The sequence below is a fragment of the Gouania willdenowi genome, chromosome 7 (assembly GCF_900634775.1).
Source record: "Gouania willdenowi chromosome 7, fGouWil2.1, whole genome shotgun sequence".
Classification (NCBI taxonomy): domain Eukaryota; kingdom Metazoa; phylum Chordata; class Actinopteri; order Blenniiformes; family Gobiesocidae; genus Gouania; species Gouania willdenowi.
In genome coordinates, this window is record NC_041050.1 from 11,542,354 (window position 1) to 11,569,014 (window position 26,661).

At 38.9% G+C, this 26,661-nt stretch overlaps 1 protein-coding gene across 1 annotated transcript in view; it reads left to right on the plus strand.

Annotated features, from left to right (window-relative positions):
- The window catches only part of grm7 (glutamate metabotropic receptor 7), a 134,021-nt gene that overhangs the window by 56,738 nt on the left and 50,622 nt on the right, over positions 1 to 26,661 (plus strand). Inside the window, exons 2-4 of the mRNA XM_028452247.1 lie at positions 12,504 to 12,720; positions 21,777 to 21,912; positions 23,081 to 23,235. Of these exons, the coding sequence (XP_028308048.1) occupies positions 12,504 to 12,720; positions 21,777 to 21,912; positions 23,081 to 23,235 (508 nt within the window). The remainder of the gene's footprint in view (positions 1 to 12,503; positions 12,721 to 21,776; positions 21,913 to 23,080; positions 23,236 to 26,661) is intronic.

Sequence of the window (26,661 nt, forward strand, 5' to 3'; positions counted from 1 at the left end):
TAACAGGACCTTCTTCAGGCAGGCTTGTTTGCTAATACACGTGTAAAAATGTGCATGAACAGAGTGTAATAGAAGTGTCTTTCGTAAAATCTGAGCATGGAGTGAGGAATCATAATATTTGATTTGAGGGGGCATTGCCCCCTTTTGCCCCTGCGTAGAGCCGGCCCCGGTGATAGCACACATTTTAAATGATCACATTTTGTAAATGAGTGGAAAGAAACAGTAATTAGTGCAGTGGTTCCCCACCTTTTTTTGTGAAAGTGACCCTGTTTTGATAGGAAGAATTTCTGGCGACCCCTAGAATTCGTTTTTGATCTTGTTTGAGCTCTGATATTTTCAATCTTTTACACAATTGTAGTTGAACTTGATATCCAGTATATTTTATAAGTGAAAGTATAGAATCACAGTTTTTTAAGATTGTGTTGTCTTAAAAAAAAAAAAAAAAAATCTATTTACATTTTTCAGAAATTTCAGGCGACAAGGTTAAAAAAAACTCATTTAATGCCTCCTGAATAGATTTATTTCCATAGTTTTTATAATTTCCGGTCATCTCACGGCTGGGGTGGGACCAGGACGGACACTTTATTTGTTCATTTACGTACCCCCTGTAGCAGGGTTGGGGTCAATTATTATTTTAATAGCGTACATTAATTACAATTATGGCATAATTATAAATTTAAAAATCTGTTGATGTCATAATTGTAATTAAATTGTAATTGATTTGAGATAATTGACTTTGTATGTTGTAATTGCCATGAAATTTCTATAAAAACCCTCAATTACAATTTAATTAGCAACTGGGGAACATTGTTACAGTTCTATGCACCGTTCTGTGAACATATTAGTTAAAATGCGTTTCATATCAAGCTTTCCCACATTTTACCATTTAAACAAGTAAATCCAGGGGTATATTGATGCAAAAAAGGCTCAAGGTAGTCAATAGATAGGAAAGAAATTAGATTATTTGTTTTTAGTGGATTTTACAGCAGCTTTAGGACCTGTTATCATGAGAGATGCTAACAGAAAGCTAACACAAGATGAAGGTTAACTTTTATTAGGTTATTTATTTCAGGCTCAGTAATTGTGAATAATGGTAATTGAACTTTAGCAATTGAGAAGGTAATTGTAATTGACTTTCTGATGATACAAAATAATTGTAACTTCATTGTAACTGGAAAAAAATGCTGGTCACTGTAATCGTAATTGAGTTGTAATTCAACGTAGATGTAACTGAAAAATGTAATTGACCCCAACCCTGCCCTGTAATAACATCGTGTACCCCCATTTGAGAAACTCTGATGTAAAGCACATGTGAGGTGAGGCAGAGCAGTGCAGCGCTGCCCTGTGTATCTCTAATAAAAAAGCCTTCCAGCTCCTCAGAATGATCACCTCCACATCAGCAGAGCACAAACTCCACAGTCTCTCACCCTGCTGTAGAGCTACTACCTGGGTGTTCATGGGCTGCTGCGTGTGGAAATTTGTCCAGAAGGCCAGGACACTCTAATTAACTTCACCTGGCGTTCCCACTTTGGATGGACGTGCCTAACCTTTGCTCAACCTCACTCAGTCACCTCGCATCTTTAACACCCAGGTTGAAATTCTCTTTTATCACTAGTAAGCAAATTATAATCCTCCCATCATCCTCCCACCCAGCATTTTAGTCTCCTTTTTTTATCCTGCCTCAGACTTCACTGTTGGATTTTTTATTCAGGGCGCTGCACTTTGCAGCAATAAATCAATAGAACACTGTCCCTTATAACGGACCTCTGTGTTTTCCCGCCATCGATTCTGTCAGTCCAGATACGTTCGAGAACAAGCAGGCCGATTAGCCTCAGCAATCTGAACGTTGATCTACACCATAGATGACAGGTGCCAGACATCAACTTAGGGTAATTGTGATACCAAAAAGGGCCATCGCTTATTGTATCTGGTCCGTCTGCGGTCATTGTAGATGTCATAGACTCGAAATGCTTTTGGGCGTTACTTTTTCACCTTTCAGTAGCAAACACAATGTTGTTTGTTGGAAGTAAAATCTTTAAATGTCACACTGAAACCTATAAATACCCAACTAAACAAAGTTCAACTCAGGTTTCTGAAACTAGGGCTGCTCGATGATAGAAAAAATAATAATCACAATTATTTTGGTCATAATTGAAGTCATGATTGTTTTTTTCAACAAAAAAGTTATTTTTTTTGTACAAAACAATGTAAAATCTATTCTTTAAACAAAATGAAAATTCTTCAAACACTAAAATCAAATATGTTTACACAAAACACTTCTGAAAAAAGTATACATATACATATATATATGTATACTTTTTTTGTCGAATATTGTTTTTTCCCCCCACCCTATTATAGGCACATTATTAGCGACTCTGAAAACATTTAAATCTGCTGCAATTTGTGGCAACCGCAGCTCATTTAACTGAGGGATTTTTGAGCTGTCTTTGTGTGCTGTGTCCAAAAGCAGAAAAGCTAAACTTTATGGCTTTGAATCTATTGAGAGAGATAACATTAAAATCCAGAAGCACTTTATTCAATTCATTTATGTTCATGCATCAGGAAAACAGCCAGGGAGGAAAATACTAAGGTGTTATAATCTAATCAGGGACGGTGGATCTCATTGTTTCATATCTTCAGCAGCTTTAATCCTTTGCTGTCAAGAATAGCTTCATGCTACCTGGAAGCCATAGTGGTTATTTAAAATAATCACAGGCTGGAGTTGGATGTTTTGTCCTGTGAGTTGACAGATTATTCCTGAGAAACAAAGTTGTAGAAATAAAATAAAAACAAGGGGACAAAATACTGGAGATGAAGTGAGAAGGCAGTGTTGTCTTCAATGGTTCCCTGAAGCTAAAGAAGCTCCTAAGAGACAAATGTTCAAGCAGCTTTGTATCCCAGCTATGGATCTAGGGTTGGACGAGACACCAAAGTAATAGCAAAGCAGCTCTAATAGATAAATCCTTATCGAATGTTTCAAATAGGCACTTCATTTCCTTTGAGGAGTGTCGTTTTTAATTCAAATTGCTGTTGCTTTTTTCTCATCATGTTGGTTCTCCATTCACATTTTTTGTCCATCATTTCTGGCCTCGTACATCTATTTAAGGCAGCGTATAACAGTGGTGGACCAGCCCAGAATTCTCGCCAGGGCTGTTGAGCGTATTGTAATTTTGCTCCCCTATGGAGTGATGTCGCCCCCTACGGTGTTTTCAGCAGCATAGGGGGGCATTTTTTTATTGTAATAATTGTTGCGCACTTGGGCACAAAGGGACTTAACAGGTCGTTTAAACCCTATTTTGAATCTACATAACCGAGAAACACATACGTACATCAGCCGCAACATCTATTTCAGACAGGCGATTTGCTCAGATGCTCCCCTCTTCACCTGAGGACCCCTGCATCTGCTTGGCTGCCCCCGATGCTGCCTGGGGGGAGGGTGAGTCCATAACAGTCCTAATATTATTGGGAATACCTAACTTAAATTAGAAAAGCATGTCTTGGAATCAGTCTTTGAAATAAAATGTTATTTCTTTCTCCAAACAGTGCTCTGGATATTTATTAGTGGAGGACCAACCAATATAGTACATACCAACCAAGTATGAGAAACTCTAACTACATTCATCATGACCTTTCACCAATTCAACAAATAACTTTTGGCTTTACAGTAAGGCTGTAACAAAGAAAAAAAAACAAAAAACTATAGCTTTACTTCAAATTTGGCCCTCAGATAGTTATACATTTCAAAATGTTCCATGCAGATGATGCTTGCTTGTGCGCCACACGATCCCCTTACGCTGTGAGAACCCTTCATTTTGTTGTGTGCTAGTTTATTTGTTTTATACTGAATGATATTATTATGGCCATGTTGAAAAACATGCAGCCATCTTGAGATTACCTGGTTTTACCGATGCCTCGATTTCTCAGCACTGTGCAGTTAACTCCTCTTGAGTTGTTATAAGCTATAACTCACACTCTGCAAGTTGAAGCATTCCCATCAGCGGGCCACTGTGTCCTCATTCCTGTGTTTCCCCAGTGTCCAACTGCTTTTGATCACTCTAACAGAAATGGATGGCTTTCATACAGTGCTCAGATTAGACTGTGTGAGATGATGCACTGCACTGGCTTCAAGAGAAATTGATGTATGCCACATTGGCACTGCCTGTGCGTCCACCTGTCCAAATGGGTTTTTAGAGGTTTTGAACCCTGATGTGTAGTTGGAGCTACTTTAGTGTTGGAGGTGGTGATTTCTGCTTTGTGGATCACAAAACACATTACTACCGTGGCGACCGTGGCTCAGGTGGTAGTGGGTCGTCTTCTGATCGAGAGGTTGGGGGTTCGATCCCAGTACCTGGCTATGTGTTGAAGTGTCCTTGGGCAAGACACTGAACCCTAAGTTGCTCCCAGTGGTTGACTAGTGCCTTGCATGGCAGTCCTGTCCCACTGGTGTGTGAATGTGAGAGTGATTGGGTGAGACTGCTTCAGTGCGGTGATAAAGCGCTATATAAATCAAGTCCATTTACCATTTTACCATTTACTTGCCACTGGCAATTTTGATGTATAGCCTAGTATAGGGTAGTGCAGGGTTGAGAGTCCCACTCCCTTAAATGTAAGGATTTTTAATTGAAACCAAAGGTTTGCTCCACATTTCATTTATATTGTGAATGCAGATAACTCTGCAAATCTTTTGAAGATAATAAATGGATTAAAACACAACAAAGGACAAGATGTGAGAAAAATGCAGATTTTCCGCTGAAAGTAGTTTCCTGTTCTGCAGAGCAACAAAAAGGCATTACACAACAGTGCACTCTATTCATAGCGCACGCTGTTGTGCACATTAAAATAACTCATCAAACTATGGAGAGAAATGTACCTTTTCTAACAAAATATGTTTTTTAAGTCAGAATTGATCATGTCTCTAAAATGATGCTCATTGTTGTAAAATAATCATTACTGTGGAAGATAACACTTTCTAAGCCAATGGCGAGTTCTACCACTGATCAATCCAAATGGATATAATATTTTTAGTTTATCCTTAGACTGAATTTATATAGTTGTTGACTTTTTGTGTTATTAACAATATTAACATCAAAAGCTACTCTCCTCTCCTCTGAGACAAGTCTTCAGATTTTGAGGAGCTGCATGTCAGCGTTCCATAAATGTCCTCCTCACATTTTTATGTTGATCTACATTTTGTTTTTAATAATTTAGTCTGGACTAAAGTAGCGAACCGGCTGACAAATTGACTTTCCATCTCATCCAGCGAGAAAAAAAACCAACACAATATTGAAAGGTCTTCGGTTCAAGGAAACACCTGCAGATGATTACCAGGCTTCTGACCATTAGTAGAAATTGTCTATTTTGCATTTTTTGTATAGAGCTTTGCTGATAGTCTGTTCTGTTGCCAATCAATGAATACTAACATTTTCCTCCTAATCTTCATCATACTTGCTACATTGCACTGGTAGTGATGATTAGGTGTGGTTATTGAGAATAATAATGGTTTGGATTCATATAACTGTTTTCAATGAGACTCAAAGTGTGTTATAGAAACCACTACTTATTCACAATCGTCATACCGGTGGTGGTAAGCTACATTGTAGCCACAGCTGCCCTGGGGCCTACTGACAGAAGTGCGGTTGCCAATTCACACCTCTGACCACCAGCAATAAGTGCCTTGCCCAATAATACAACAACAATGACCAGGACATACTGGGATTTAAAGCACCAACCCTTAAGTTTTTGGATCCATGGTTCACAATCACAAGGTAACGTTCAACAGCTTTCGAGTTTTTTTTTTTTTTTTTTGTTGAAAACAAACACCAAAGAAATTCCAAAAGAAGTGGAAAAACAAGTCAGTCTTAGATATAAAGGGCATGTCATAATAAGGTCAAGATCTTGTAATATTACAGGCGAAACACAGGTTTTGACAGAATTGATGTGATCTTACAAGTCCTCTCAGAGTTCAACCTCCATTTGCTGCAACTTATTGTCAGAAATGGAAACAAGAATTGCAGCATTGGGAAATTAGAAACACACTGACACACTGACAACACACTGGATAATAAGGTCAGAAACCTGTCACTCTAAACTCTACAGACACAGACAAGCCAACAAGCAGGAGAAAGAAAAGTGAGGAAAGAGCTGAAACTACACAAAAAAGGACAAGGCCAATGCCCTGTGTTGGAGGCATACTGTACACCCCAAATGCATGCAGAATGATTAAAGAGAAGTAGAGGAGGGAGGCTCAGTGCATTATGGGATGTCACCCTGCAGCCTTGACGTGTTGCAGCAGAACTAAGCGATGGTTCAGGGTCACCTGAACGCGTCGTGGCTACAAGTTTTAGTCAAAAAGAGAAGGTTTGTGCATAAAAAGACATTGCCTCCAGCAATCTAAAGGGGACCTTGGTTCCCCACTGTTGCTCTGGTTTTGGCTTTTTATTTTCTTTCACATGACGCTAACTAAAAAAAAAAAAAAAAGACTGCAAAGAAACCAAAGAAGGCCTTGAAGTTTTATTGAAATTTTCAAAAAATACCTGGAAATTTTCTTGTACTGCTGGTTTTTTGTAATGCGGTCTTCAAAGAAAATAACAAAGAGCTGCAGGAATAACCATTTTCAAAAGTAGTAAGCTGCTAGAGTGTAATGCAAGGTTTATGTTTGGTTATGATGGAGGCATTAAATGTTTTGGCCAGGGGAATACAGTATGATGACAGAGAACTTTACCAAGCTCTCCTGTAGATATATTTTCTCTTTCATACGTCGAAACTTGAAGAGCCCTGTACTTTATGCTTCTATGCAAATGGTCGACTGTTAGCTATACGCTCTACGTTAGTAGGTATGTTTAAATATTCTTAAAAGAACTTGATTTTCAAGTTTGAAGTTAGGGGTTAGGATGTTAGTCTTAGCTTTCCCCAAAAAAACGAATTCTTTGTATGGGTAAAAACACTTATCGTGTTTACTCTTTAAAAAGTATTTAATTCAATGAAAAAACCTTAATTAGTTAATTTTTATGAATAGTCATTATACAGATACAATACTACCACTACCAGCAACATACGTAATCCTGAGAGCACTGAACAGCAGCAGATTCACAGAGGCACACATGCTGAATGCTGGTTCCGCATCTGACCAACAACTAGGGATGGGAATCAAAATACGGTTCCCAGTAAACAGATTCCTAGGAATCGTTTGTTTGCTTGCCTGTGAATTCCGCTTATCGGTTCCTCTTACATCGCAAATACTGTACGTGATGACGTCACACGCAAGCTGCGTGTTGTTAAGACCATAGACTGGTGGCTCCGTTTTTAGGAGTCAGTGATGATTTGCGTAGTTTTCATGGCAGTTTCGGCGGTGTTTGAAGCCTCTTTGAAGCGGCCAGGACAGGAGTGAGACGGGCGGTGCATCTGATGAGCAGTCCCCCCCATGAAACATTTTCCCATTAAAAAAAAAAAAAAAACATTCCGGTGACAGTGTTTCGTGTCGAATCTGTTCATTTCCGCATTCAACAGTGAATTCCGTTTTCATTAGTCAATTCTATGATTCCGTCCACAATTCTGTTAACGTGGTTTTTATAGGGCCCTACATAGTCCAAATAGTGGATGAAGAAGTCCAACTACTATATAGAAACCTTCCTCCCATCCCAACCAAAGACAGCGCCTCCTTCTGGTGGTGGATGAAGAGGGACACATTCCCAATGGTGTCAGCTTTAGCTGAGAAATATCTCTGTGTCCAAGAATCCTCAACGCCATCTGAAAGGGTGTTCTCCACAGCTGGAGACACCCTTAGTCCAGAACAATCTTGTATGTGCTAATTTCTCTGCACAAAAATAGTTAATCTACCACAGTTGATACGTAAGTGCAGCTGTACTTTTGGTTAATATGTTCTTTTTTACAGAATAATTATTTGTTTTATGTTGAATTAGTTTTGGATCAAGGTGTTCAAGTTCAAAAGGAGCACTGTGAATATTCTCAAATGTTTGTAGCCAAGTGTCATACATTGTATATATTATCCAGTGAAAACAATCTATACCTGTCTTACCTGGTGGATTAAAAGAAAGCTGATATTTCTGCAGGAAATTAAAGAGACAAATAATAATAGAGATAATAAAGAGTTAAAGCAAACAAATCTATTTGTATTATTTCATTCCCTCACCCAATGAGAATCGGTAAGAAATCGAATCGATCAGCAGTATTGATAATGGAATCGGAATCGCTAAATTCTTATCAATTAACTTTGTTTCATTCATCAAAACTGCCACAACAATATTCAACATGAAAAAAATTGCTCGCATTTTATTAGAAATTTTATACATAGGCTGACACTGTTGTTATCTGTCATTAGCATGAATAAGGTGTCATGAAAGCTGTCATTAAGGGAAGTTTGCTAAATTATGACATTTGGAGCTATGTTGGCATTTTTTGGTTAGGTCAAGGTATCTAATGGTGTTAGGTAGGGTTAGGGTTATGATTACAAACTACACTTAATAACAGCCTTCATGACACTTTTTCATGCTAATGACAGGTGTCATTTCATAATAGTGACAGCATAATGTCAGCCTTATGTATAAATCTTCAAGTAAAGTGTTACCAAATAATTTACTTGAGTCCCACAAAACACTGTTATATGTATTTTCTTTTTTTTCCCTTTTTTCTTTATTGTGCATTTTATCTGTAGAATGACTACGCTATGATTTTTAAGATGTGTATTTTTTTTTTTTTTTTTTTTAAATAAATAAAAACAATAGTTGCATGAGCTAATCAATAATATAAATTGATAGCTTTTGTATATAATGCAACTTTTTGATCAGATTTTATGCCAACCGAAAAAAACCAGAGGTCAAACACTTGGTTCAGCTGCAATATACAGCCCAATATATTCTCAAGTAAGTCATCCGTCCATTCATCCATCTTTCATACTCACTTGTCTTGGTAAAGGTCACTGGGCGATGCAGCCCATCTCATCTTATTCAGGGTAGAAAGCAAAACTCACCTTGATGGCTTCAATATAACAGATAGATGTTAACAGGCACGTGCACAATTTAGAGACTCTATTGAACCCAACATGTACACGACCGGTCAAAGGTTTTAGAAGGCCACCCTTTCTCTAGTTTTTTACTGAAAATTATTCAGTTTATTGTGTCATTACACTCTGAAATGAGAGCAAAGAACAAATAAGCAATTTGAGTTGAAAAAGAAATCATGGAATCAATTTATAAACCAAAATGTATTCTATACTTCTGACTCATCAAAGTACATTGTGTTCCAACACTGCGTTTATGCAGACAGAGGGGGTAGTAAGTAAAAAAAAAAAGTTGTACGACCTGTAGGAATTGCAGCTTTTAAGGCTGATTCAACCTTCATTACTGCAGAACAGCTTTAAATTGTTAACTTCGTGTTCCCTAAAAAAGACTTGTTTGTATAATTCTGAAATGTACGTTATTTTTCCGTTGGGGAACCAAACCTTTTTCTTAACCTCTGGCTGTTCAGTACTTACCTTTGTACCATTTCAAGCTATGCATTCGACTTGCACGACTTGAATTGCAATAGGATGTTCTAAAACTTCTGACTGGTAGTGTTTGTTCTGGGAGTAACAGTCAAATGTTGGATATCAGGAAATAAGCAACACATGCTCTGGGAGGGCCTGCAGGAATCTGGCTTGTGTGGGATAAACTCTGCAATCCTCTGCGTCAGAGGCATCATTGCAATCGTTTCTTCCTCCAACTATCAAGTGAACTGTGGCTGTTTCAAGATATTTTAGGGACCTGATTTTGTGAAACTCTGAGGAAGAGATTTCCCAGCTGTTTGAGTTGATCGAGATGTAGCAATTTGTTATATTTTAAGTGGAAAACTCAGTAGATTAATACATGCATCAGATGCAATATGTCTCTGGGTAATGTATTTTTAATCAGAAGTGACTTTAAAAACCTCTCCCCCACCAATTTAAACCACTACGAATAAATTAGTTACTCGAAGCATTAAAAGCAATCATCCAGCATCAAAATTCACAAGGAAACAATAAACAACTCAAGGCGAATTAGAAAAATACAGATGTTGCCAATGGTAAGACATCCATGTAGGATGATTCCAGTCATTTAGGCAAATACACAAAACCACCAATATTAACTTTTAGTAAAAATATGATAAACACACATTCTGTAACCGATTGTAACCGAATGACATCCATAAAAACAGGTTGATGGGAATTTTAATGGAGTATCATAAAATAAGCAAGTTTGTTAATGTAGCTAATGTTGTAACAGGTGTTTTTTACATTTACAAAGGAAGTTCTAGTACAGCATCACAGCCATTCAGGGACATGAATTGAAGGTCGCTCAATAGTGTAATACAGCTACAGATGTGGAGGTGGAACTCAGAAAAGTATGTTAAACACTAACTTATAAAAAGCCTTTATATTTGCACTTTCAAGTTTATTACATTCAAGCTGACCTTTTGATTTTTAATGATGTAGATTTTTGACAAATTAAAAAGATGAATTTTCTGTAATCTATAATATTTGATGTCTGAACAGACTAACTGTACAAGAAACAACTTGTTTTTTGCAATCTACAAATTAAGAAATCTACACCAATAAAAACATCTTGTCTACTTCCGCCTTTATTTTTTGCATTTACAAGAAAATTCATTAAAGATTAACTAAACCTTGGGTTTTAATGTGTGCGTCTAGGCTGGAAATTCACAAAAAGGGGGGGGGGGGGGGGGGGGGGGGGGGGGGGGGGCAGTCTAGGGCTCATCGTCGCGCGGGCGGCATCAAGGAAAGGCGATCTGGGGTGCTCGTTAAGTGCGTCTGGGGGCCGGCGGGTCGACTCGCAGTGTCCCCTTGGTACCCTAGGCAGCTATGGGCGTGGTCGTCGTCTCTGGGGGTGCTGCTCTCGGTGCTGCTTCCGTTCCGGGTCCTTCTGGCCTGGGGTCCGGTTCCTGCGGGCTCTGGGCCCGCCGGCCAAGGTATTGATTATTATGGGCGGAGCTCCTGGAGCAGTGATATAAAATCTCTAAAGAAGAAATATCTATGCTATGCTAATGTAGCCAATAGAAAAACTTATAGTTTGCAGATACTCAGTATACTCACTATGCCTCTCCATTCACTCTTTGCTCAATCCAATCTACTCGCCACAGATTGCAGAGTGACAGATGCTCGTGTATATAGAAGGGGCGGGACCAACAGTGAAGCTAAGCCAATAGCAAAATGTAATTGTAATTGCCTGGATTCAACCCATAGAGGGCAGTCACTCTTACATCTTCTTAATGGAACATTTTCTCACATTAGGAACTTGTTGAGTCCGGCCTATTTGGCTATCCAGTTTTGACCAAAGGGCCATATGTTAGAAACCCAGGCTTAAAAGAGTCATTTTACTACTTAAAGGAGGAAACAGATGGTGTGTTTGATTACTCTTGAGGTTGCAAATGGACAGCCTGTATCTGCTTTAGATATAGCCTGGTTTGTGGCTTTTCTTTTTCAAATAGTAAACTGTCTTCTCGTATTGCATTTATATGTGAGTGAACTATTGGCTTTCAAATTCCCTTATCCGTACGGTCAAACTGATCCCTGCAAACTCTGTTAGTCAAGCAGGGAGGTAGTGGAAACACCAGTTTTTCATCCCTCAATAGGAATGGTTCAAAGCTCTGAGCTGGGAAAAAAATATACAGAGCATGACATTCACAGTCAGGGTTGAAAATTCAACATTGAAAGTATTGTACTTCACAGTACAGTAAATCGGTTGCCATTTTCGACACAGCCATTTAAAATTTTTTTCACTACAACACCCATGTTTGTGATGCTACTGTATATGGTATCGGGTGCCGACAGTGAAAACTTGGTGACTGTTTCATAACCGACATATTTTGAACATTTAGCTGACTTTCCTCATATTTAGCTCATTTTGTTTTCATTTGAGATTGAAATTCATGTAAAACAACATGTTCTATATTATTGTTAAAAATGTGTACACTTGGAAAAATATATCTAAATGTAAATCCAAATGTAAATGTTAAATCCAAATGTAAATGTTTAATCCAAATGTAAATGTTAAATATAAATGTAAAATATAAATGTTAAATATAAATATAAAAGTTAAATCAAAATGATGAATCTAAATATAAATGATAAATCCAAATGTAAATGTTAAATTGGTCACCAAGTGTAAAGATAATTGTTTAAAAGTTATGCAAAGTGAGCAAGTCAGGGCCTGTCAATCACAAGACTCCGCCCACACTGCCGATTGCGGCTCAGTGAGTGAGGAGAGGGGAAGACCGAGACATTGCGGGATCGCTTCAAATTGACAAAAATAGAACATGCTATTTTACATGAATTTGTCTCAAATGAAAGAAAAATTAGCTGAATGTGAGGAAAGTGAGCTACATGTTCAAAATATGTCGGCTACAAAACAGTGACCGGGTTTTTACATCCGGCACCTGATAATGTGGTAGCAACATTACGTCAATGTTTTAAAATGTTTCCTTTATTTCTTCTTTGTTCTTTGCCCTTAAAGATCCCGCAGATCAGCTATGCGTCAACTGCACCCGAGCTGAGTGACGACAGGCGATATGACTTCTTCTCCAGGGTGGTTCCTCCAGACTCATTCCAGGCCCAAGCCATGGTGGACATAATCCGAGCGCTGGACTGGACGTATGTCTCCACTGTGGCCTCAGAGGGAAGCTATGGAGAGAAGGGAGTGGAAGCCTTCACACAACTCTCTAAAGAAGCAGGTAAGGGGGCTGACAATTAAATATGAATTACTTTCCAAAAAACGTTTGTGTGATTTAAAAATACATTTTCACATTTGCACTTGCACTCGCCCACTCGAGGATTAATTTTGCATTTTTGATTCATGGCCAAATCGGTTTTGAATGGATGAATTATTGATCTGTTAGACATCTTGTGTAGCGGATCCCCAGTGAGCTGTGGAGGGTTAGTGAAAATGTAGACACTGAAAGGACTTGTAGAGCAGCACTGCAGTCACCAGCATACCGAGCATCCACTTTGCAGTTTTTAATGAATGCAGCCTTTCAGATCCCTTTTTCTTAATGCCTGAATGTGATGTTGTTTGAAAATGAGCTCCTAATGTGTTCCCTTTGTCCAAAAGAGAGAAGAGGGAGAGAGAGAGAGAAACAACGAACTGGCAATTGGTCATTTGGGAGAGTTTTATTTAACGTTCTGGCTTTTCTGTTTGAGTCAGCCTAAATTTTTGTCACTGTTATTGCACAGCTCTGTAGGTAGTGCCAATGGTCAGCTATCACTGATTTCACCCCATGTATCGTCCAGTACCATTCCTTTGGTAACCCAAATTTTCTTTTGGAATTTTCTCCCATAAACTGTAGTTAAATGGAGACATTGAAACTATTGAATGGTCTGTAAAGCAATCAGGCTGATCTTCCTCTTGTTTGTACGGTCCCATAAATTTACTTTAATGTGATTGTTTAATGTGGCTCCATTCCAAATCAGCCCTTTGCAGTTACACAGATCCACCAAAACATTATGAACACTGACAGGTGGGGGGTGTGGGACATCGATTTCCTCTTTAATACAGATCTTGTTAGTAGTCGGGATATGTTAGGCAGCAAGTGAACATTTTGTCCTCCAGTTGATGTATTAGGAACACGAAAGAATCAGCAAGCGTAAAGATTTTGAGCGAGTGTGACAAGGGACAAATTGTGATGGCTAAATAACTGGGTCAAAGCATATCCAAAATTGGAGCTCTTGTGAGTTGTTTCCACCCAGCAGTGGCCAGGATCTATCAGAAGTGATGGACCAAAAGGAAACGCAATGAACCTGCAACAGGGTCATTGGTGCCCATGGCTTACTGACGTATTTGGGAAATGAAGACTTGCCTGAGTTGCTCAATCAGGGAACGGAACGGAACGGGTACCACACCACAAACTGATGAACTGTCAAAAGGTGTGAAAACCCACAATGCCCCGCAGGTTGTTGCATGCAAGGCAGCAAAAACTGTGCCTAATACAGAATTAGCCTGATGTTCACGACTTAACTGGTAAAAGTGGGAAGATATACAAAGTTTTCAAGATGAGATAACAATACGAGACAATATTTTTGGAAAGGGGAAAAAAACCCTGAAAAATGGACTTTGAAAACTAGCCGTGCTTTTATTTGACTAACTCTGAGCATACTAACATAAAGGCTGTGTTCAAAATGGCACACTCCGTACTATGCACTACAAACCCAATGAGTATATACTGTCTACTATATACTATGGTTATAGTATGGTTAGGAGGATTAGGATGGTGATCATTCCCACTGAAGTATGCTTCCAAGTGATGCATTTTGATCCTGTAACGACAAAAACCTGAAGCACAATGAGGCTAAATATCTCAGTTGATTCTCCACTTTTGAAAGTTTTGACAGTGACTAAGAAGAATATCAACATGTGGTCATTTGATCCATGAAACTCACGTAAACACATTTCATGCTGACATTTCAGAGATTTTCAGAGACCAGCCATTGTGCTACTGACAAAACTTCCAGTGAACTTCAAAACAAGAGCTCATTTACAAAAGTATTAAAAACTAATAGAAGACGAGAAGAGATGCTTTTGTTTTGAAAAGGGGATGTTTGATTTTTAGCTTGAAGTCGGTCCCAGGACGATTTTATGTTCCGTTCGCAATGCATCATGAGGTGTTTGAGTATGACGAGTGTGCCCACCATGCATACTTCAAAAATGTCCCAATATATTATACATCCAGGTATTTCTTGCGCTCTCTGGGGCAGATTCACTAAAGGTTTAGTGGTATTAAAACGTGTGCAAACGTCACTCCATGCGCTAATAGGGAGTACAAAGCCCAGGGAATCAGGAGTGCGCCGCCGCTGCGCTTCTCAATGCGTGCTCAATCCATTTAGCACGTTTCCCCCTAATGAATATGCATAGTAGGCGGATCTCCCAGGGGGTGCAAAAATATGAGGAAGGAAGGAGGAAATGCAAATAAATGTATGCAAGGGGAGCGATGCGATTCATGAAATCTGGCACTGTTTGCGGTGAAGTTTTAGTACTAGAAAATAACAGGTTCAAACACACACGCAGAGATCATCCCTGCTGTAAATGTGGACAGACAACACAGAAAAGGAGTGTGTGCGTGCGTTCATCTCTCCTCCGTGGGTCACTGTCTCACACACGCGATTAGCCGAGCGCATGCACCCATCCGCCACTCATAGTCACATCCACGCACACATTTCTCCACTGCGGGATGAATAAAGAAAATCTATTTTAAATCTATTTGCTGTAATTCATCCATTTTTTTTTTAATTCCCTCTACTAACACCTCCAATTCTTCAGCTTCAAAATTGTATTTTAGCTTCTGCGCACTCATGTTCAGCCTCCATGTTCAACACGTACAAAAACGCTCATTTAAATAAGGGAGGTCTGCACCAGTTCTGAACGTGCAGTAATCATTGCTGCAATCTTGGTGAATTCCAGGTGAGGAAACAGCGTCACTAAAGGATTTAGGGAAGCAACTGGATCACCACCTTTTTTTTCAGATCAATCCACCCCTCTATCTTTCCATACTATCTAATGTGACTTCGTTTGAGAAGTACGTTAGTATGCGATTTCGAACACGGCCAAAGTCTGGATATAACCTTAAAATACTTTATAATGAAGAACCTTAACTACAAAGAACAATAACATAAATAAGATAAATTAAAATTCATGCCAGTCTAAAATTCAAACCAAATCGTCATGTCATCATTATGAATCTAACTTAAGCATCAAACTCCTGTCTACACAGGCCAGATTTAAGCTATGTTCTTTAGCAACATTATTCATATGTCTACATTTTCGAGCTGCAATTGAGACCTTTTGCCAAGTGAGGTTTAAGTATTGTGATATCTTGTCACACAGTATATACAGTATACGGTATCCCACTCTGATTAGCTGAACTGGTTAATAGATGCTGCTATGTGTTAGTGGAGAAGATAATACTAATTACAGACATTTGTATCTAAACAAGGTGTTTCTGCCGCTGACTGAGCTGGAAATTTTGCACATGCTTTACTTACTTCATGTTTTCTTTTTTTGCTGGTACTGTTGCTGGTTTGTGGTGTATACGACTCAGCAGTTGTTGTTGTCACTAATAAGCCATTATTGCACAGTACAATGGGTCAGCAGCATTAATCACATCACATTTCGTGGTGTTTGAATTTGCTGGATACCCAGTATATTTTTCTTTCTGTTTTTCTCTTTGCTTTTATTGAGTGCACATAGTTGTGACACGTAGATGTGAGCCTGTGTGTTCTTAGCCATCAAAGTCATTCTTCTAAATATAGTGAGCGTGACTGGTATTTTCTTAGTGTTGCTTTTAAAGACTATTGCTGTGTTAAATTACATTATTATACAGAGAGGCCTTGGAGTTACCAAACAAGGTAAACAGCAAAACCAAACAGCAGTTTAAAAGTGTATAAAAAAAAGTAGTGAAAGTAAATGAAGTGATTCCATCACTTCTTTCACGCACACGTAGCCAAACTACCGCAGCTTTTGTAGTTAAAAAAAAGTGAAGCACACTGCTGTCATCCTACCACTTCCCACCTACCTCTCGTCTCATTCTTATGTAATAAAACTCCCCCAAAACAAACCAGATAATTACCTGTCAAACAGATTTACGACAACAGTGCATCCCCTAACAACCTCCCATTTTTTTTTAAAAACCACCCCAGCGTTCTCTCGGGTTTGCAATTTAAACTTGTTGAGAATGTGGCTTCTTTTGCTTTTATTTTCTTGCGTGCTCACTTGTAAAATTGCTGAATGTTGGAGTGGAAAAATGTAAACTTTGGCTTCACTTTTGCAGCAATTTACTGTTATTAGGCTGCTATAGCTTCATCAATGGTCCACTTTTGAGTCTAGTCACGCGTAATACTTTCAAAGGCAGAATGCGTGCAGCTAGCCATTTAGGTTTAAAGACAAAGATATACATAATTTAGTATTTTCTTTTGCACTGAAATGATTGGTATGTTTTTATTGTTAAACCAAGGGATTCACTTATTTCCCCGCGGATGTTAGTTTCAAAAAGCGCTTTGGAATTACATCACTACCTCTAGCTTCAATGCACTAAATCAGGTTAAAGCTGTGTCTTAAGAGCTTCAATACCTTTTTCCACCTCAGTGTAAAGGTGCCTTTAAGCAGAATGTCACCTCAAATGAAAGATTGGCCCGCTCTTTATGACAATGCAGCTGTACTATGCCAGTCGGTATAATATTCTGCTGATACACCTCAACGGTGGATCAGCAAGCCGTTTCCTGCCGGGCATGATATTGGTGTCTTCTCCTAATGCGTGGAGACCTTCTAAAATGAGGAAAGCTAATGAAATCCCAAAGGCACCGACCAGAAGTCCAGCATCCATGAATATTTTATCTGCAATGCATTCATGTCCCCTGTGATTACTCATTAAAACTTTAAAAATCTGTTTGTTGCTGCGTTATTTGAAAAAAGAAAAAAGAGAATAAACATTAAAAGGAAAGATTTTTTAACTCGATTTTTTTAAAAATAGAATTTTGAGTTCATGCTACACTCTAACATAAATGTGTATCTTTTCTGGCTGACGTGGCTTTTTCTTTTGCAATGAGCAGTAAACACATTGATGCTATTATGACTCCCAAACAGCTACACAAGGGGTATGGAATTATAGGCTATTGTTGTTGCTTTTTTATCCTGTTGCAACTGAGCTCTCGTCAGTTTGCAATATTTTGTATTCATATGAAAATGGGAATTATTTCCCCTAAAGAAAGGCTTCTCATACCCTGGGTGTCTTATCTTTAATAAACACATTAATTATGTAATAGCATAACTGTAGAGTCACAAGAATATGAGGCACCGATTTTAAGCTAGAATGGGAAGAAATGAAAAGGAAAAACATCTGGAATGAGAGCATTTGGGGAACACTTTAAGCATGCTGTTAGTAGCTTTATTTGTCTTTCTGCTGAGAGAAGTATCGCCTAGTGAATGCTGCTGCTGTCGTCTTTGCAAGTTGATCCATCAGGCCTTGAGACAATTCTTTGTGGCTGCCTGTTCGGTTGCAGTCAAATGTCAGATGCATTAGTAGGATTCTCGCTTCACCACTTCAAGGAGAACCATATAGCGCTCTAATTCAATATGGCTGTCCATTACACCAAACTGAAGCTGGAGTGATGGTCAGCCTGTATTGATCTGTTCTAGGTTTTTCCTCCTACAACATTTTTCCAGTTCCAGTTTCTCTCCCGTTTAGACACTATCTCATTGTGCACCTTCAACTTGGCTCCAGGTAAAGCTGGCAGAGATCAATCTTGTGTATACTTTTTTCTTTCTTTCTGTGTCTGTCTGGAGTCATGCCAGAACAATGGAGTTCAATATTCCCATTTGATAAAAAGACTCGCATTTGAGGAAAACCGCCCACAAAGTATCACCGAGGAATTGATTGCAGGAAGTTGCCAACATAATGTGTTTTTAGATCTGTCCCGAGCTGCGAGGTGGGGAAAATCCTGGCTGCAAAACAAATCGTTTTTACTCAGCGGCAAATAGAAAGGACTAAGAAATAAAGCCTGATGGATCTGCCAATGGTACAAAATAAGCGCTGAAACTTGTCCAAGAGCGCTCGACATTGTCAAGTCCCAGGCCAGATGTAAAAAGGCGGGCTGGATTTTCAAGGGCACACAGATGTACAGTTTGAATGTCAGCTGCATGTCAGCCCGGGGAGGTTGGGCAGGGGGGGTGCACGGAGAGAGCAGCTCTGCCTTTTGACTGTCGAGGTGATAAATATAATTGCAGCATTATGGATCCCCAGGAGGCGCAGGTTTGGAGGGTGTTGAGTTGGCAGGTGGGGTGGAATCCATCAAGAGCTTATAATTTAAAGGGATTTGTATTTCACCAAGCAAAATGGTGATGGAGTCCTCGACCCCCCAACATGCATTTTAAGAACTGCGGGCTTGGGAATGAATAATTGAAGCAGTTAATGCAGTGCATGACCTATGGCGCACAGACAGATAAGTGGAGAACTTTCAAGGGCTTGATGAATTTAGTCGTCATTATTATTAAGCTGTCTTTGTCTATTAATCAAACGTGGAGCAGAGGGTTTGAGTTCATGGTGCATATAGTTTTATTATAATGCTGTGTGATGATCATGGCTACGTGAATATTGCCAACCAACCAGCTCTTCTTTCTTCTACTGTAACAAAAACTTAAAAAATCTTTCATCTGCCATTGGCGGTTGTAGTCCTGTGACATCCTCTTTCTTGAATAGACTTTAGTAAGTTGAAATGACTCACATTTTTCCGCCTGTGCTTGACATTTCTGTCTCACATCACAAATCTTCTGCAAAGACAGACACACGACTCTCTTTGAAAGCCACGGTTATAAAGTCGATGACTCTCTCAAGTCCTCGCCGTGCCTTCAAGTGACGGTTGAAGACAGTCCGACCCGGGGCACAACTGTGAATCCATTGACGCAACACTTGCATTTCCCTCATGGCCGCCTCCTTGTCTAAATGACCAACCATCTGACTTTACTGTTAAAAAAGGTGCTCTGCAGTCATTCAATAATTTAACCGCCCTAGCACAGCTGCCAGTCTGCAGCATATTCACTTCTCTCTGAAGTGGAGATCTGCTCAAAACGCTTCTTGTCTTCATCAGCAGCTCATGTAGTTTCTATTTATCTCCTTTTGACGATTGTTTAACCTCCATTGTGAATCACAAAAGCCTGCAGGGTGTTTGTAACAGTGGAGTTCATGTGTTTTCATCAAAAAAACATTTTCTCCCCACTTTTTTTCTTCTTTTTTCCTTGGAGATAAAATGTGTGAATGCTGCTAATAGGATTTTGTCACAATTAAATTTTACACAGCACTGGGGGTTTGTGAAATCAGAAATGTGAAGTGTGGTAGCTCAATGAAAGCCATCTTGGTTCGACTATGTGTAATATCAATGCCGAAACAGAACTTCAGTGTTACTCCTTGGAGATCTACAGCCCCAGATACGCTACGCAAATAAAACCCAACTTGTTTCACTTGAACAGAATACACAAACCCTCAAGCAGCATTGAAGCCGTTGGCGAGATCTCCATTTTCATACATGTTCGGTCCACTTAGAGGCGTATAGCAGCAGCCATCCCAGAGGTTTGTTGGCAAGCACCAAATGTTTTCTTACACCAAGAGAAATCCCCCTTTCTGCTCTGCTCAGAGGGGCGTAGCAGTTTGTCATTTTTCCATCTTCTGCGCTCAGAAATGCCACGGTAAAGCATGACTGCAGACGTGTGATCTGCCAGCTAAAAGCTGTTAATATTTAAGTAATGAGCCTGAAGAGAGTGGCAATTAGGAGATTCTTTCTATTTCTCTGTCTACTCAGGGAAACTCACACTGAAAGGTTATCAGGTAGACTATTAAAATGCTAGAGTGGAGGAATTTTTAATTGGGGTGGGTAGAACTTTGCTGTTGACTTGGGATATCCACAGCTTCTCCGGTGCACTGCATCTAAACTGGACTTTTACCAAAAGCATCTGCCTCGTCTACACCAGATGGAGGTCAATCATTTACACTTTTATGTAACATGTCATTTTAGTCCTGGAGTCATGGAGAGAAAACAAAGACTAACATTACAGCTGATGCGCAGCAATGGTCAGGGTCGGGCAATTTTTTGTCCAAACAAGACAGCAGCTGTTAGCGTGTAAAGGCAGAACAGTTGTCAAAAAATCAGTTATTAAGACAATAACCTGAAAATACATAAATTGCATTTCGACGGCAAGAAGACGTTGATGTTTGAACAATTGATGTTTAAAAAAGTTTTTGACATCAATTCTGATATTTTCCAAACCACAAGTCAAACAATTTAAAAATGTTCACAAACATTGGAAATGTATGTGGCAGGAATTTGCAAGTATATATTTACAATACTATTTACAGCAAATGATGCACCGTAAGCTCAACTTTAGATGAATGAAAAATCTGTGTGGATTGTTTGTGTATGAAAGTCTGAAAATGTAATGTAGCAAGTTTGGTGTCAGTTGGGCAAAAAATGTGAGAGGAGATATAGGTTCCATATATTTTAAAGATTTTTTTTTCTTTTCTTTTTTTTTAACTGAGCAATGGACTTTTTGTCAGAAGAAGATGATGATTATCGTGGCAGCTTTGGCTGAACCCATTCCCTATTTAGCAACATAACAAAGCAATCAATACATTTTATTTGGTACCAACTCATTAGAGATGACCTGTCTGTGAATGATTTATCATCAGTATTAATATCCTCTTTGTTTGTTTTTGCCAGCTGTGCCGTATGATTGGTTCAGTTTCCAATCAAAGATTTTTAATAATGAGTTTAATTGAAGAATCAATGGCAAGCTGAGGGATCTCTGCTAAATCCATTAAAAGAAATCTGTAGCTTCATGTCCCAGTTGGTGTGTGGATTATTGGATTTGTTATAGCAGATATGTTTATAACTCTCTCACTCTGTAAAATGATGCTGCTGCTCAGTTGGAAGGCGTGCTTCAACTGTTATATTGCACGCTGCTGTGGTTTCCACACCATTGCCAAAATGTAAATGTATACACTGCAAGGCTATCATTTAGACTCCAGAGCAAGCATGACAGATTCATCACAAGCTCACTAGTGTGTTCAGAAGTGTTTCCCATTTACCATAGTGCTAAAATTCCCATAGCAGGAAAAACAGGCAGCTTTTGTGACCTGAGGCTCTTCTCTCTCTTTCTCCCTCCCCGATTGTGAACATTTATTTGTGTGATCAAATGAATGGGTGAGATCCTCCTGCAGGCCTTATCCTTTTCTTATTCATGTCCCATTAATAGGTGGAATCTGCGTCGCCCAGTCTCTGAAAATTCCCCACAACCCCAAGCAGGAGGATTACGACAAAACCATCCAACAACTGCTGGAGACACACCACTCGCGGGCAGTCATCATCTTTGCCAATGAAGAAGACATACGGTGAGGGGCACCGCCTGCTTTGGTTTCAGCCACGTTGATGACATGCCATGTTGTGGTCTTTAATCTCTGAGCTGCAGATTCCAAAGACAGACACTGGATCTGCTCGACAAACATACCTAGAACTATACACAAACACAAGCATGCCTCGGAGGAGATGAAGGAATACACATCACAACAATACAACAGATATTGTTTAATTTACAGTACCCCCATGGGTAATGTGTATGTAAGGAAACACAATCTCAAACATTTAGTGAGCTCAAAGTGAAAAAACAAGTAATGGATGTGCAACATAAGAGCAGAGCAGAAGGAGATTTACAGACTTTCTATTTAAAGCTGCTGGACATGAAAATGTGAGATCAGATCAATCCTTAGTAAAGGCCTCAGTGATCAATAAATAAAAATGGCAACTCCTTGGAAAAAAAATGTAGAAATTGTTGTTTTCATCCCCACCTTAAACAATCTGTTTGTTGCCATTTGTTTATATATTCAGTATGCAGGATTATAGTCAAAGCTAATTTCTATTCACATTACCCACACAGTACATTGAATTCAATGCATCACCAAGATCCAAGCTTACTCTCATATCTTAAGCATTGGCATCCAACTTCAAAATGCCAATTTTGTACATTGCATTGTGGAGACGGGTGCATAGAAACATTTTTACTTTATTCTGATACCACGGGGAATACCGGGAACAAACTAGAACAAAAACGGTCTGAAATGAATCACTGTCCTCTTTATCTGGTGAAAAGCAAAAGAAATCTTTAAGAATGAAGTAAAAAAAACACTTCTATGCATCCGCTTATGGGAATCCAACTACACTTCTCCGAAAATGTCAATAAGAGAGTTTACAGTGGAGATCAAAACAAAATTTAGAGCAGCAATTTCGACCTTTTTCCTTTTTTTCTGAAGTAAATTATGTTTGATTTATTGATATATGAGGCATAAACTCTGATTTTATCTAATAAGGAAATTTATCGTGGGTAGCAGCTTTAAATCATTACACATATGCACTTCAAACTGTGCATCATTACTTTTCCTTTTACAGATAATGATAAACAGCTATACACTGAACGTGATCTGCTGTGAAACTCCATGTATGAGATAATAGATTGCTCGTACAATATGTGCTCTCTCCTCATAAAACGTACGCATGCCCTTGCAGGGGGGTTCTCAATGCCACCAAGCGAGCCAATCAGGTGGGCCATTTCCTGTGGATAGGATCTGACAGCTGGGGGGCCAAGAGCAGCCCCATCCACCAACTGGAGGATGTAGCAGTGGGAGCGGTCACTATACTGCCCAAACGCTCCTCCATTAAAGGTACGCACACACACACACACACACACACACCAAAAGCATTTAACACATCTTTCTTTGGGGTCCTCGCTTGTTTGTGTGCTTATCACCAACAAACAAACCTATTTTCTGTGATAAGAAAGAATCAGCAATCATCATGTTTTGGGTCACTGGGAGAAGAGGAATGAGCTTCAGACGCAGACACTGTCATTATCATCTTTTGAGTTGATGAGCCAAGCTTGTTTTCACACTGTGGCCATGTCTGTCATCATGCAGTTATATTCCATTGTGAGGCTTCATTTACTGTTTTGTTTTAAAACAAAAAGGGCCAGCATCTTCTTTGAGCTCAGTTAAGCTAAACAGGCGTAAGATCCACCTGGGATTTTAAGACATCAATTACGGTGCCAAGTTCTGATGCGTTGTGTTCAGCACAAGCCATCGTTATTTATTCATGATTAGTATTACTCATCTCCCATGTTTGAAAAACAAACAAAAAAGGATTATGAATCGAGTTTTAATGTTGAAAGCATTGGCAAAGTTTACTGCTCTAACATGTTAGTGTGTTTGATATTGATACTGAAACCCTGCTGCACAGAACTGTAACTACAAGCTGAATGCTCTAAAGCACTAACCTATTTAAATATTCTAGAAATGTTTATGCCGCTGGAAATTTGTACTGTGGATTAATTATAAATAGTTTTTCCATGATTTCAAGGAGTTACTGTGAACAGATTTAGTAGCAAACATTTCTGCATTTGAGGAAAGTGAAATGAAACTCAACCTTAAAGGTTGGGTAGGTAGTTTTCTCCAGATACACTTTTTAAGTTTTTGGTTGATATTTTCTTTATGCCCTGATAGAAATGAAGATCTTATGTACTCTGAAAAAGGAACGAAGAAAATCTGTGTCAAAGCACATCACCGCTGACAGAGTTAAAACAGACTTTTTAGTCACGTTTTTTAACATATTTAATGATTAAGTTTAGTGTTTACATACCGCTGAATGAGACATGAGACAACGTAGTTTCTACACAATACAAGCAATGAGCTTAGGTTTGCTTCTGGAGCACCGGCGCTTGTGCATGTGAGTGAGAGGCGTGGCTTTAGAGGGAGCACAGAGGGGAGGGGCAGGGTAAAAGTGCAGCACTCGGAGGATGCTACATTCAAAATCATGCTAATTTTCAAAAATTACCTACCCTGCCTTTAACTACTGCAAGTGATAGAGCTGAGTATCCAGTGGATGGAGTGAGCACTGTGCCGTTCTAGTCTACCACGGGACAAATGACCGCTAAGTAGGGCCGGGACAACGTGTCAACGTTGTCAATGATGTCGATGCAAAAAATACGTTGACGCAAAATATGCGCGCAGATGTGTTGTCCGACCAAAACAAAGATGACTGCGCTGGAGAATAACTAACGAGAGTGGCTTCTTCGAGTTTCAAAAGTGCAAGGCAGTGAAGAAATGCACTCTTTGGTCAAAGGTAGCTTTTCCCCGTAACCCTCGTCCTTTATCCCGGGTGTGACCGGACGGCGGCGCATCGACCCGACAAGGAGGAAAACACCCGCCGTGACATCAGCGGCAGCAGCAGCACACACACACACACACACACACACACACACACACACACACACAATTCTTAAGGTAAAAGGAAAGTTTATTTTTTGTTGGAAAAGTACTTTCTGTATTAGCATTTGGAATTTTGAGTTTAAGAAAAATGTGAGTGGCAGAGTGTATTACTTTAAGTTGTTGTGTTTTCAACATAAATCTTAAATTCTGTTGGTTCAGGAAGGACACCATGACAGGCTGCCGTCTCCCACTGCCTTTTTTTTAATTTTTTTTATTGAATGAATTGAATCCTCTGACTCTGAATGCATGATTTTGTACTTTTATATTCTTACTTGAATAGCAATAAACATATATTGCAATGTTAAGGAATTCATGTTTTTTTTTTTTTTTTTTTCATTTTAGATATGTAAATCAACATGTATAAATTACTTTTAGTCAATTAATGGGGAGATAATTGATAATCGAAGTCAAATCAAATCCATCTGGAAAAATGTATCGTTAGATTAATCGATGCATCGAAAAAAATAATCGCCAGATTAATTGATGCATCGAAAAAATAATCGCTAGATTAATCGTTTAAAAATAATCGTTTATCTTAACCGAGTGCTAAGGTATCACTGCAGAGAGCAGTAATAGATAAATATGACTGTAAGCTGTAGACTTTCATATTAAAAGAAATTGTGTTTTTAAGTATAATATTAGTATCAGTTCTAACAAGAGAAGAACAAGAACACTACGGGAGCGCAAACCTCTGCCAAGCACCAAATATCCTCTTTACCTGATTTACCACACTTTAAAAGCTTGGAAAAAATGTCTGTCCTTATTAATATATGAGCACTCCCTTTTTTTTAAAAAAAAAAAAAAAAACCGCATTGAAATTCACAATTCAGATCGAATCAGGATAAAACTCTGTGGAGTAATTGAGGAAAAAACTCCATGTAAAGATTAGTAATTATGAACCGAGAGATGAATTGGATTGAATTGAATTTGGCCTATGATGAGAGATACGGAAACTAATCCAGAATTAGCACATTGATTTGGATCCCCTCCAAAATGTTGTGGAATCTTCCATGTCGTTAGGTCTCTCTTTGGTAAAAAAAAAAAAAAAAGTAGTCAAAATCTGTTCAATACTTTTCACATACAATAATCCTGTCAACAGACAAACAAACAAATAAGTAAACACCACCTCCATGGCAGAGGGAATAAAATACAATGAAAATTGTCTCGACACAAACTGGATGATATTACTACTGATACAATTGTCAAGTAAGAATTTATAAATGACAAGGCTCACTCAGTACATCAGGAGGAAAGGTAAGGTCAATACATCTCAAGGACAGTGAATGAGCTGCTTCGGCTGATTGGGTTTTTCAGCATACAGTATACACATGGTCACTGGTCTGTTACAGGATTTTTATACTGTCAGTCTCATGCACAATGCAACTGTAGTCATTAGTTATCCTAAAGGGGCTCCCTAACAGTATTTAGAGGGCCTGGATTTAAACCCACAATAATCTAGCAGCGAGAAGGTTAATTGTGGGTTTAAATCCTGGCCTTGTTTTTAAGACTCAGTTCTATGTGTTGCTGTTTCAATATTATTCGTGTATTTTATTATTATACAAAAATTGGATAATTATCTAATAATTGTAATTGTAAGTATTATAATCAACTTATTTAAAACGATAACCCCCCAACACAGAAGATCGAGAAGTGCCATACCTGTCAAGTTTTGGATTTGAAAATAAAGGAAATTTTCTGGCGCCCACTACCAGCCGTCCCACCACCCCAACCAAGCTCCAGTACAGGAAATCTAAAATAGCCACTTGTCAACCACTTATTAAACATAATTATGTGATTAGAATCTGGTAGGCCAACCTTTATTAACAT